This window comes from Cheilinus undulatus, linkage group 6 (assembly GCF_018320785.1).
Source record: "Cheilinus undulatus linkage group 6, ASM1832078v1, whole genome shotgun sequence".
Lineage (NCBI taxonomy): Eukaryota > Metazoa > Chordata > Actinopteri > Labriformes > Labridae > Cheilinus > Cheilinus undulatus.
The window spans coordinates 23,365,594-23,379,799 of NC_054870.1; the positions used below are offsets into that span (position 1 = coordinate 23,365,594).

At 38.3% G+C, this 14,206-nt stretch overlaps 1 protein-coding gene across 2 annotated transcripts in view; it reads left to right on the forward strand.

The window, feature by feature from the left end:
- The window catches only part of cdh5 (cadherin 5), a 51,729-nt gene that overhangs the window by 19,591 nt on the left and 17,932 nt on the right, over window positions 1-14,206 (forward strand). For both annotated transcript variants that reach the window (XM_041790323.1, XM_041790324.1), the window contains exons 3-12: window positions 101-331; window positions 1,778-2,057; window positions 2,532-2,648; window positions 2,786-2,953; window positions 3,111-3,292; window positions 5,971-6,084; window positions 6,345-6,487; window positions 6,572-6,705; window positions 9,836-9,945; window positions 10,662-10,764. In XM_041790323.1, the coding sequence (XP_041646257.1) occupies window positions 101-331; window positions 1,778-2,057; window positions 2,532-2,648; window positions 2,786-2,953; window positions 3,111-3,292; window positions 5,971-6,084; window positions 6,345-6,487; window positions 6,572-6,705; window positions 9,836-9,945; window positions 10,662-10,764 (1,582 nt within the window). The remainder of the gene's footprint in view (window positions 1-100; window positions 332-1,777; window positions 2,058-2,531; window positions 2,649-2,785; window positions 2,954-3,110; window positions 3,293-5,970; window positions 6,085-6,344; window positions 6,488-6,571; window positions 6,706-9,835; window positions 9,946-10,661; window positions 10,765-14,206) is intronic.

A 14,206-nucleotide genomic window follows, 5' to 3' on the forward strand; every position in this document is an offset into this window, starting at 1 on the left:
ACATCACTTACTCCACTCTTCCTCTTCCTTCACGTTCTCTTTGTCATTCTCTCACCCTTCTCTCCTCTCACTCCTCCCCTTCTCCTTTACGGTCATTCAGATGATGGCCTGGCTCCAGCTGTGTGCCACGATGGGGCTTATAGTTGCTATGCTCCTGTCGATCTCTTTCGCTGTGGCTGAAGATTTTGGCCTTCCCGTTGTGGAAGGCCATGTGGAGATTGTGAAGAAGGAGACCCATCCTGTCCTTTTCCGGCAGAAGAGGGAGTGGATCTGGAACTCCCTGTATGTCGAGGAGGAGAAACCTGCACCCCGTCCCTACAAGATAGGACAGGTAGGTCAATTTTTGCTAGAGGTCATCTAACTGTTTGTCAGGAATCTAAACGTCCACCTCGGCTCCATCTTTTTGCCTGTGACTGACCAAATGCTAGCTTGAGACAAAATTTCAAATCTGGCAGGCACCACCAAATGGCACGCCATGGTCCAATTCCAGGCCCGGTTACCATTTTATCTGGACCTGGCTATTAATTTGACAAGTGCCCCAAATATAAACCTAGCAGCTTTTGATCCTTTTTAATGTATTATTCTCTAGAAACTGTCACACATGACAATACTTGGCCATTCAAAGCCTTTCCTCAGACCAGGCTCTGTGAATGAATGCAGGGGGTGCATGATAACAGAAACTCAGGAGTCAGGGAAGTCTCAGAAACACAGCTGGAGAAACAAAGTGATCCAGGGACAAATATAGAGCCTCTGTTCCATGAAAAATAAAGAAAACAACAAAAGAAATGTTTGTGGAGAATAAGCAGACTTCTTTAAGTTCATTCTCCCCACAGGCAATTTAAACCAGAATGCCTTATATGTTTCAATAAACTCTATGATAAGCGAGCATTGCAATAAAGAAACTGACTGTTAGATGGTTAAAAAAAAAAAAGACACAGGGAAATCAGATACACCTTTTTACTGGATTTTTCAAAAAATAGGTACACTTGTTTATTTTAATTAGGCCCTTTCTAAGAGTTGTCATTGTATTTTATTTTTAGATATTAATTCTTCCACTGAAAAGAGAAACTGATTTATTATAATAGGTACTATTGTATGATTAAAAGTTTATCATCACAGTACCCTCCAGTTTGTAATGAGCATTTGAAAAAGAAATGCAACCGTAGCACTTCTGGCGTCCCCCAAACCACTGGTGCTCAGGGTGGGGAAAAGTTCATCAAAAAGATGGAAAACATTAGGACCAAAACACAAATGCAAAAATAATTCAGGTCCAGGCACTCCAGATGGTTTGAAAATGCAAAAGGCATTAAATTCACAGGGCTAATGCATAGGAGAAAAATTAGGCATGCTCCCTCTTCAAAGTATAGTGACTACACCCTGAAGAAAGTGCGAGCTGATACGTGCTGGTGTATTTTCAGTGTTTCAGATCCTATGAATGAAAGACCTATATTTTTCAAACCATCTTGAGCACCTGGACCTGTATTATATTTGCAAATGCGTTTTGGTCTTAAGTTTTATATCTCTTTAGTTAAAATAAGCATTATTCTTATACAGTGTGTTTTATGAAAAAGACTCATCTCACAGGTGAGATGTAATGACCTTCACCTTGAGTCACAGCTGGTCACATTGTAAATTTGAATTCAAATTGACCCTTGCCTCATAAGGGCCGCCAATGTTAGCCTTGACAACCCAACCCCAAACCAATGAGTGATGCCACTGAAGTTACGATCATGCTTTATACAGTCATGTTGATTTAACTTCATCTGTTTCTTCACAGCTGAAGTCTAGCAAAAGAGTGGAAGTGAAGAGCTTCAAAATTGATGGTGAAGGAGCAAACACCATCTTCACTGTGGATCCGAAAGGAGATCTGTTTGTCACCAGATCTCTGGACAGAGAGGAGAAGAACTTGTACCATTTGACAGCTAGGATGTTCGATGGGAACAACCAGTTGATAGAAGATTCTGGAGACTTTGTTGTGCAAGTGACAGACATCAATGACAACAGCCCTGTTTTTCCCAGAACATATAATGGCTCTATTATGGAGAGATCCACAATAGGTGAGAATGGTCATGACAGAAACTGTTAACTGTAAAGGAAAGTCATTTTCACAACTCACATTGCTCTATATTACATAGTGTCTCAAATGGGAATGTTCAAATACCTGAAAATCAAGACTAAAACATCTCAAGCATCATGCAAAAACCTTCAATGAAGTGAATTCTTGCAGGAACACTTTCTTTTTCTCCAAGTGTATATTTGACATTTACCATCCAGTGATAATTTAGTATAAAAATAGGCGAGACTGTGAAATGTCTTGGAAAAATGAAACATAATGTCAACGCCTGTCACATTCATTAACACTTCCGCTCATGAAAAAAGGCACTTTGCTGACTTAAATAACACAATCTTAGCACATAATCATAAAGCATTAATCACTTAAATAGACATGATGTTCAATACTTGAACATTTGGCATTTTCTGCAAAATAAAATATCTTAAGAAGAACATTTCCTCAATATCTACTCTTTTAGGAACCAAAGTAGTTGAGGTGAAGGCAACAGATGCTGATGACTCCACCACTGCTAACGGAGAGCTCAGGTACTCTTTGATGCACGACCTTTCTGCCTTCCAAATCGACAGCATCACAGGTATGTTAGCTGAGATTGTTCCCTTGCAGCAACATTACGTTTTTCATCCTTAACAAGTGAATGCATGAGCTATTTTTATTCGATTATGAGTCAGAGCTGACCTAACACCCTCTCTCTTTATGCCCGTTTCTTTGCAGGTGTGATCAGCTGCAAGATAAACTCTCTGGACCGGGAGACCAAGAGTCAGTACGTTGTGGTGGTTAAAGCTCAGGACATGAGAGGAATGGCCTCTGGCAGCACAGCCACCACCTCTGTCACCATCACCATCACTGACACCAACGACAACATCGCTTCTTTCACCCGAAGTAAGACACAGAGTGCAAAGAGGGATGTGAAAACCTGTGGTGGTGGTTAATATTTTAGACGTCATTCATTTGTAGACTTAACAGTGAAAGTGTGCCTCTTAAATATTCAGCGTTCTTCATATATTAACTGTCTTATGGGTGTCTGCTTTGTCTGCAGAGGTTTATGACCTAGAGGTTCCAGAGAACCACAAGTTGAATGAAAAGATCGGCACTCTGGAGTTGGAGGACAGAGATCAGATTCAAAACAAAGAACCCATTTTCGCTATTCTCAATGAGAACAACAAGGTGTTTAACATTGAGCTCACCCCGAATAAGGACGGAAACCTCATGCTCAAACAGGTAAGAGGCTCAAATGACAATAAATGAAAGGAAAATTTCTCAAGGGTAACACCTTGGCGAGCATTTTTATCTCTGAATTTGAAGTTATGAAGTGGCTCCAGTCCTCTAAAATATTCACATTTAAGCATTCCAACCCAAAAACCAATGAGAAACTCATTTCAAAGTGGTATTACAAGTCATGGTTTGATGTTCATTTGGAATTTGAAGTATTTAAGAAATGCTTTCATTCATAAGAGAAGCACAAAAATAGATTTATAAGGAAGCCTCACTAATATTTAACACAACCATGACAGAACCTTAATAGGATTTCCATGACCAAGTGGACTTAAAATTTCAAATATGTTTTTTGCCACCGGATCCCAACACATTTTGCCACCCCATCACACCAATTACCTAAAAAACTAACCTGGAAATTTGGAGTCAAATGTGAGATTTTAATGCAAAATAGGATGTATAACACTAAGTAAAACCCCAAAGTCCCAGCATTTAATATTCAAGCAAGTTTCCTTCCCTGGATTGTGCTCTTCAGATAAAGTATTTAGGACATCAGAGAACTGAAAATGTGCACTAATAAAATGAGCTCTGAAACAGCTTGCACCAGAGTCAGCCTTGAATCGAATCTGCTCCCTGCTCAGCTCGCCCTCAGCTCTGCAGCCCCTCTCATCTTTCTCCGCCGCTGTGTTTACATGCAGAGAGTAAGCCGGCTATCAGACACACTGTGGTAAAGGCCTTATTCTTGTTAAGCTGTTTACACTTGCCTTTGATACCCTGCGACTGAATATACCTGTTAGCATGGATAATCCAGTTAAAAGATTAAGTTTACCTGTGGTATCCCATTTGCTGATAAAACAGCCCTGCAGAAAAAACACAACTTAACAGAGGGAGATTTTATAAATAATTCCTGCAGAAATCTGACCATAACAACTGCCTGCTTCCATGCTTCTGTAACTTTATGTAAACCCTAGTTTTTTTTTTCCATGCATGGTGTCATGTTTAACATGAAGGGAAGAGGTTAGCATTTTATCACTGTCCTTACATTCACAGTTATGAGCTCGACCAGCTTGTTCCAGCTGAGTTTGGACATTTAAAGCCTTTTTACACCTGGCATCGACTGCTGTCCTTGGAGAATAAATGCAGGTGTTAATGCACCAGGAATGAAGACAAGAGATGCATTTAAGCAGAAAAAAGTAAAAGTGTGAATGCAGCATCTCCCAAAGTCTAAAAGCATGACCAAAAAGATAGTAGAATATCAACTTCTGAGGAGACTACTTTTGTACCAACCAACATGTATACTCTAAAAACAAAGTTAGAAGACAGAATAAGTTATCATATAATTTGTGAATAAGAGAAACTCTTTGAGATTTTGGATTTTTAGCTGCATTAGATCAATTAAAAATGAGTGCCTATGAAAAGTATTCGCCCCTTGGATGTTTTACCCTTTTATTGATTTTATGAATCAATTATGTCCATGTAATTAGGCTTTTTTGACAAAAAAATAAATAAAAATACTGCGTGCAGTGAATGGGTCTCAAGTGATTGTAGTATAAAGACAAGGGGTGTAACAGAACCGTTACGGTTTTGGGGTCATTGTTTGGTGCATGTAGTCCCACACCAAATATGTCTGAACTACTATAAAAAAGGGGGAAAAAATAATACAAATACAACAGATTTACCGTCAGTACAATTGGTGGTAATGGCAGTAAGTGTTTGCTAACTGCTATCAAACCACCAACAAGGAAGAGGAAGTAGCTGGCATATGAAAACAGAAGAAGAAGAAAAGTCCACTTTAGGCTGGCTCCCTATGGCTGGCTGTAGCAAGCATGTCTAGCATGCACTATTAGAAAGATGCCCTTGCAGACATACAAATATTAAGCCTTTGCTAATTGACGTGAAATATAATAGAATTAAATAAGTTATATATAACTTAAATTCAGTGCGCACATCTTTTTTAATCATTTCTGGTGTAGCGGGAATGCTTCTGTAAAATGCAACTTAAAATCCTCCTTCAGTGGCACAGTGACTAGAGAGAACTTTAAAGAGCCTGCTGGAGTTCAGTCTACTAAAAAATACAGACTTTAACTCCCTGTGGTTACACCAGTGTGCCAGCCAGCATGTGCGCTCAGTACTTAAAAGGAATGAGAGTTGATACTTTGATTAATTTTACTTATGTCGCTCCTAAAACACAACCATATGTTTTGCACTCTTCTCTTGGGTTTGCACCTAAACTGACTGTGTTCAGTATAAAAAAATTTAGAAGGACATGCCTAAAATCGCTTAGGCGACAATACACTCCACACCATCAAACTGGGCTGATAGTATTTCACTGGGATCAATGCTACATGTAGGTGTTCAAAGGTAAATTTAAAAATCGTCATGCTTACAATGTCCTTTGTCCATAAACATCAGTCATTCACTCAATCATTTGTTAAATCTGAGTCTTTAAAAAAATGGGAAAAGCCTTCATATTTTCAACTAGAATATTTAAGTCATTTTTGGAGGTATTCTCTACTGTAGTGCAAAGACTGTTTTGAATATTGAAACCCAACTAAACACCAGTGCTCTATATATAATCAATGCAAATATGATAAGAGCTTTTGAAAGAAACCTAAACTAAATGTTAAATCATATCCAGATCCAATGATAGCTTAATTTTGATTGTTGTGTATTGATTTCCTTAGGCTCTGGATTATGAGACAAAAAACAGCTACACATTAGACGTCCAGGTGCGAGAAAACCTCAGAAACCTGCGTTTTCCTGCTGACAACGTGAACACTGCTGTCACAACAGCCAAGGTAAATATCAGACGTGAAATCTGCGGTCTTCAACCCATCTTTTAAGTGTCTTTTCCCTGATTAATTACATTTATTTTTAAACACAATAGGATCACTGATTACTTTAATTACTGTTTTTTTTTTAAAAAGAAATGGAACTGTGTTTAAGAAATTGAACAAATCTGGTTCATTAAATCTTTAATGCAGACCGAATGTGCACAATTTCTAACCAAAGCAGTCAAAGTTGTTTCAACTGTTACCATTGGCTTTCAAACTGATAGGTGAATGTCAGGGTGTTGGATGTAGACGAGCCGCCGGTGTTCTCTCAACCCATCTACACATTCACGGTGCTGGAAGAACGGATTGTTAACAACATAGGAACGATCACAGCCAGAGATCCTGACAGAGCAAACAAGAGCATACGGTATGATCATCTAAGGGAATAAACAATGTGATGTATGCTGAAAAGTGGCTGTTAATGTGATTCTCTTCTCTCTTTTCTATTTAGTTACTCCATCTTGGACAAGGACTGTCCGATCAGTATCAACCCGTTCACTGGTCAGCTGTCTACCCTGAGGATGCTGGACAGAGAGCTGGAGGCCACACATATGTTTCAAGTTAGGGCGCAGGAGGAGCCAAGTGGTGCGTCACACAATTAATCCTTTAAACAATAGAACTTCAGATGAAAATCAAACACATGTGTTTTCTCTCACACATGCATACAGGGAGGGCCAAAAAAAAGACAACGAGTTCTCTCATTGTTCATCTGGATTTATTGAAGGATGGAGATTTGACACCTTAACAGGGATTTTTATAGCTTTAACATATTACCACAACACCTGGTCGACCCACACAGCGAAGCAGAGAGTAAGCAGGAAAATCACATTAGAGGGCCTCTTTGTTCAAACCAAACTCCATATATTTTTAGACCAGCATGAATGAAATCCAAAGATCTATTTTAGTGGCTTGTCACGATGTTTAAGGAACACAATGGTCCCCTGAGCCTGACAAGGTCTTCGATATACAGTACACATATTGAACTAAAGATAGTTTCAAAATCTCAGAGCAAGAGACAGCAAAGAGACTCGCACATTCATCAAAGGACGGGCATTCAAACAGAAATGTCAGTGATGTAAAATAAATGTAAAAGCTGCTTTAGTGTGACTAAAACAACTGCCAAATATAAAGCCCAAGAAAAGATATCTTTTGAGGCACTCAACCTTAATCAGTTCCATTTAAAGAAGAGATTGCTCACACCTGACCTGGATCATGCCAAAACACTGTCAGTGATCTGAACATTAAGATAGTAGCAATCAAGCTTATAACATAGGGCTGTCACCACAGGGCTGTGCCATATTTAAACTTTGATATGATACTAGTAAAATTTGAATGTTTGTACCTTTATCTATGAGGAAATGGCACTCAAATTTTGGAAATGTTGTGTTTTTATTACCAATAAGTAAAAGAAAACTCCAGCCACTGTACACATTGCAAAATATATTCGCAACAATTCATGAGTACAAGACTGCCAATATATGTTGCAATGTAGACAGCTTTATCTTTTTCTTTGTGTCAGCCTTTGGCTAAAATATGACTTTGCATCTTAAGTTTTAAGTATTGTTTTTGATACCTTTCAGTAATGATAACCATTGAAATAAGAGATTGTGTAAATTTAAAGAAAAGTTACAAAAATCTTGAAATTGTTAAATTGTGGAGAATGTTTTTTTTTTTTAAATATACCAGCAATATACAGTGCTTAACAAATTTATTAGACCACCCTAACCCTAACCAAAGTAAGGTTTATGCCACAGCTGCCCTAAATTAACAGCATTGGTAATTACCAAAATCATATTTTATGTTTCTGCAATGGTTAATACACCAATATGTAGAAGCTCCTTCACCCAAATGATATTTTTAATGCTAAAATATAATTATTATTGTTATCCATGAATTTCAAAATTTACTGGTTTACAAAAAACTGAAAAAATAGTAAAGCACCTTAATATTTCTTGATTAATATGTCAAATTACAGTTAATTTCTTGCATTCTTGAACAGAAAAAACAGTTTTAGGGGTTGAATGCTTGATTAATTTCTGACTTCTCAGAGAAGCCCAGTGAGCCGGCTCAAATTTAGGTTAATCTGTTCAAAATGGTAAAACGTGGAGAGCTCGCTGAAAATGAAAGAGTCCGCATTAAAGCACTTCATGATACTGGATGGTCTTTGAGACAAATATGACAGGTGGTCTAATAATTTGGTTGAGCACTGTATTTCACATAGCTTTTTAAAGGGAGTTTTATGATTTTTTTTATATTTAGTAACAAAAAAATATAATTTGTACTGTAACCGTTATCAGCAGCTCCATACAGGAACAAACTAACTACTTTTTCAAATTTAGTCTTACTTTCAAGATTAAAATGCCTTTTGGTTGAAGTCCAGTGTGTTCACTCTAAAAATTTTAAGTCAAGTTTTAGTAAAAAGAAAATCAAAAACATAATAGTCCAGTTTTAGTTTATAAAAACATTATTAGTCTTTACTTTTGATTAAAATGATAATTTTCTCTGAACCAACTATATGAAACAGGAAGATGAAATTTCATCCCTCATGGCTATCCTATCGTCAACTGTAAGGGATATTTTTAACAAGTGGAAGCGTTTAGGAACAACAGCAACTCATACATGAAGCAGAGGGCCATGTAAAATGAAAGAGTGGGGTCAACAACTGCTAAGGCACATGGTGCGTAAAAGTCACCAACGCTCTACTGATTCCAAGTTGCAAACTTCCAATGGCATAAATATCTGTGTGGCAGAGGATTTATGGAATGGGTTTCCATGGCCGAGCAGCTGCATGCAAGCTTCACATCACTAAGTCCAATGCCAAACATTTGAAGGAGTGGTGTAAAGCACACCAACACTGGACTGTGGAGCAGTGGAGAAGTGTTCTGTGGAGTGATGAATCACGCTTGTCTGTTTGGCAGTCAGGTGGGCAAGTCTGGGTTTGGCAGATGCCGGTAGAACATTATCTGCCTGACTGCATTGTTCCAACTGTGAAATTTGGTGGAATCGGGATGATGATATGGGGCTTGGCGTTGGCCCCCTATCTCCAATGAAGACCAGCAATATATTTTGGACAATGCAATGCTTCCAACTTTGTGGCAGCAGTTTGGGGAAGGTCCTTTTCTCCAAAATCTTGTGGAAAGCCTTCCAAGAAGAGGGTCTCTATATTGAAGAAGATTAAAGTATTTGAATACAATGTCATTCCAATCCCTGCTTATGTAGTGGTTAGGTGGCCAAATACTTTTTTGCATGTAGTTATTTTAAGCTAGTCTTGGTCTTGTCTTCCTCAAAGACAATGGTAGCTGACGGACCTATTTGTACGTATAGTTTTAGTAAATAAAATTAACATGAATGTACATAAAGATGGAACACATGTCCCTGCCACCATCTGTTGCACAGAAAAGTGAAGCCAAAATACTCTCATACCGGCTGCTGATATAATGTGCATTTGGGGTCAGAGTCTTGGAGTTGGCTGGTTGAGCAGCTGTCTTGACATCCTGCCCCTTTAACTTACCAAACCACACCTTTAATTTAAATTTAAAAGTGAACAAATGAATGAATAAAATTACAAAGACCTCTCAGGCTTGCGCAGTCCAAAGAGGAACAGATTCTTATGTCAGTTTGAAGCAGACACTCTCCTTTTTGTATCGTTCACTGAGCTCCTTTTGATGTTCCTCAGTTGCACATAGGATGATCATGTCTTGTCTTTCTTGTGCAGGTTTGGAGTCATTTGTGAAAGTTAACATAATAGTTCAGGATGTGAATGACAACAAGCCTGAGCTGGTTGTGGATGAGATCTTTGTCTGTGAAAACGACTTCACCAACACAGTAAGAAAACACTTTATCAACAGCAAGCTATTACTTGATTTATATGGACTTGATTTTATATGGATCTTGAATGTTCTTTGCTGAGTTTCTAAAAGCTTGCTATAAGCCCTGCCTTTAATGTTTTTGAAAATGACTTGCACTTCTTCCTATCTCACAAAAAGAGAGACAAGTATGTCAGTCTGAACACTGGATGCACAGTATAAAGAATTTAGTCAGATCTTAAAAAACTTAGTGAAACAGTACAATATCGTGCTGTGTCATACAAAAACATCCAGACATAAATGGTTAATGGACTGCATTTACTGTTTTTAGTGCCTTTACCCCAAAGGGAGTGCAACACACTAACACACAAAGTAACAAATTATATTCAAGCAAGTTCAACATGCTGGCCTCCTGTTGGCACACAGTTTGGGGTTTGGTGTTTGAAGATGATGCAATGATTTTCTGATGCAAAAACAGATAATGCTGGAGAGGCTAATTTTGCCAATGCAGTTAAAGGTTTAAACACCAGGGCTCATAGCTAATATACTTTATAAAGGGGAACATTATAAGAACAAAATTTATCTTACAATGTTTAACAATGAGTAAAATGTTAGACCAGTGTTGTTATATTCTTGGAAATACTTAAAGGTTAATGAATGTCACCAAAATGTATCTCCTGATTCTTAAACAGTTTGTATTTGGACTGTTTCAGAGCTGTTTTATTTCTCCCTCAGGTGATAGGAACATTGAGAGCCACAGATAAAGACGACCAGCCAGCCTCGTTCAGCTTCAGCCTGGCCTCTGAAAGCTCTAACTTCACCATCAAAGACTACGGCAGTAAGTCTGTGTGTGCACCAAGCACATATTTACCTTTCTCTCCTTGCTTGTTGCTCTAAATGGCGCTCAGAGGAAAGCACTCGCCCTGGTACTTGTTGCTATGCAACAAGTGAAACTCCATTTGAGGCACAGTGCTTTGTTGCTGAAAGTTGAAATTATTTTAACTTCTCAAAGCGTGCTTTGGTTCTTGCAGCCAGACGGGGGATTTAGAGAGCCTGTCTGGGACTGTAAGTGCTGTCTAGAATGCACAACAGCAAATACTGAAAATAATGAGAGCAAGTGGCTCAGTGGACTTACAGATGACTCTCTATGTATTCAGAACTCATCCCAGCTGAACGTGTTAAAAGGACAGGCCTCACACAGAGCTACTGTGCTGCTTCTCTTACAATAAAATAAGGTACAAAGAGACCAAAAAACACACAAAAAAGCTACTTTTCATTAACAAATTTAATGAATACCTGATTTTTTTTAACACATTATGCCATTTAAATATGTATAACTGAAATAAAATCAGCATAAGCTAAAGAAAGGCAAAATGTTTGTAGTAGACATAGAGTTATATTCTTTCAAACAGTGCTGTGACTACCTGTCGAGCATTGAGAGCAAACATATCCTGGTTAGGAACTGAAGAAGATGCTGCGCTCTTGTTTTAATGAATTAGTCTGGTTCTATTTGAAGAGCGATATGTAAACACAGAAACAGTTTATTCTGTTTTTTAGATAAATTTACTCACCTTACAGTGTGTGCCAATGAAGACATGAGCTACTCTGACCGAATTGACTTTGGCACCAAACTGCAGTCATGTTTATTTCTGCCGTGTTAACATGCATTTCAGATGGGTGTTCATGGGACTTTCAGACTTTTGCAGCCAGCCTCAATTGACACTGAAAGAGCTGCAGTTTTTAAACTCCTGTGTTGGTTTCATTTTTTTAAATCTAGATATATATTTTGGGGCTTTTTATGCCTTTATTTTTATAGAAGAAGACAGTAGATTGAATCAGAAACTTGAATGAGCGAATGGGGGGAGAGACATGTGGGAAAGGAGCCACAGGCCAGGCTTGAACCCAGGCCCCATACATGGGGCATCTGGGCAGCCCTTGGTTTTGTGTTTTGAAACAGCCTACTCAGATTATGTCAGAAATGACTGCCATTCAAATTCACGTAGGTCATTAGCAGCAGTCTCCTGTGCTCATTTATGCTCCATTTACGTACAAAATAGATCTGTGTGTTTTAAACTATACAACCGTCACTGCCAACATACTTGTATGCATTTATTACATTGGGTTGGACATTAAAAGAATTAATCCACCGTGCTCACTGTCTTACATGGAGCTCCACAACACCTTTGTTGCTGCTCTATCTGTACTCCGCCCAGCTGTTCATGTTGTACTTGTTTGTCTCTGTGCTAAAGTGAGCTAACATCATGTTTTTTAGTTTTTAACAACTTATACTATAATCGAGAGGGGTCTGGCTGCAGACTGTACATTTCTGATGGTTCATCTCAGATGCTGTATATCTCGGAGGGAAGTGTCATTCCAGTTTTAGATTTTTTTAATTCAACTTTATTCAAAATCAAAGCCTGTCAGTTACATTCATGAAATAAACAAATCACAGGTTATGTAAAAAGCCAGTGTAGCTAAGTTAGCTGTAGCAGTTTGAGCTTTAGTAAACATAGCTAAAAATACAGTTACGTAGATAATGTAGCTATGAAGATTACATAGCTGTTTTGTGAGTTTAGCTTAGCTTTAGCTACATGAGCTGCATAAGCTATGTAGCTCTGTTATTTATAGCTAAGTGAGCTTTGGCAACATGAGCTTTAGCAAACATAGCTAAAACTAATGTAGCTGCGTAGGTGGCCTACCTATGTAGCTCACATAGCTGCTTTGTGAGCTTAGTGTTAGCTAAGTAAGCTATGTAGCTGCATTATCTATAGATACGTATTCTTTAGCAACGTGAGCTTTATCAAATGTAGGAAAAAATAACATAGCTATGTAGGTAGCATACCTAAATAGCCTACATAGCTGCTTTTTTAGTTAAGCATTGGGTATGTTAGCGACATAGCTAACATAGCTCAGGTACCTATGTAGCTTACATAGCTTCATTAGTTGATAACAAAGCTCCTGAAAATGTTTTCATGCCAAATGAGTATTCTTCCTGTAAGCAGACTGTTAACTGGATTATATTAAATGTTTATAGGTTAATCAGGTCAGGCTTTTGACTTTTAACTTTTGGTATCCTAACCCATACCCTAACGACAAATGAAAGTTTAATTCAATTTTATTTTGAAACTTTAAGTGTGCATTTCTGTTCTGAAAGAGACAGCGTCTCAGGAGAACAGTCTGTAAAATTGGCGGTAAGAGGTGTACGATCTGCAGCCAGACTGTCTTGCTGTAATCAGTGATATTTTGTTGGAAATCTCTGCTGCATGTGTCTAAAATGGTATGTCTTTGTTAGCTGCATTTTTCAACACTGCCACCATGTTTGACAATGGAATTGCACCATTTTACCATATCTGAAAACCAAAAAAAAAAAAAAATGCAGAAATACGTATTAAGTGAATGCAGAGTACAGATAGAAAAACGTGACCGTACTCTGAGGGCCTTAAGGGAAGCTTTTGTGTCATTATGACATACAGATTGCCAAAGCACTGGTGCTTGTCCACCTAAGAATGAGAGCAAAGTGCAGTTCTGAGCTTTTTTAAACCAAAAGATTAGTCCAAATTGAAAGTAGCATCTGCAGTCAGAGGATCTGATGCCATTTGTGAGTAGAAATGTTGAAGATAATTGTACAAGTTACTATTGTCTGCTCAGATAAACAGACAGTGACATAGACGATGGTGTGTACTCTGCACAGGCATTTTCTTTGATCCACTCACTGATATCTAGGCAAAGGTTGGCGCTCTGTTACGTCAGATTTCCAAAGCCTATTTTGGTTATCCAACTAAGGACACAAAATGGCACAAGTACAACAGTTTTCATCATTTTTGATCATCACATGCCCTTATAATACATGAAAGCCAGCAGAAAAGACTTACCAACTGTTCCAGTCAAATATTAAAAGTGAATAGATGAAAGCCTCAGGTAGTCAGATGAAAGATTTAGGTGAAGTGTTGCTATTTAATTTAAGTGAGACTGGAAACATACTGAAAGGAAGATAAACAGAGGGAAAAAAGGCATGAACTCCGTTTATCCATTTTCTTCCCCGCTCGCGCCTGGAGGGGTGACATGTTGAACTGATGGAGAGAAGGAAGAGGGAGATAGAGGAGGGAGAGAGGGGAAAGACAGATGAAGCAGGGGTGGAAGAAAAGATAAAAAGGAGGTAAGAGGGAGAAATAGGGAATCAGGGTGACAGGGAATATTAAAGTGGGAAGGTGTCAAAGTGGGAAAGAGGGTTAACATTAAAGTGAGAGGATAGAAAAAGGTTACGAAGAGCAAGAGGAGTA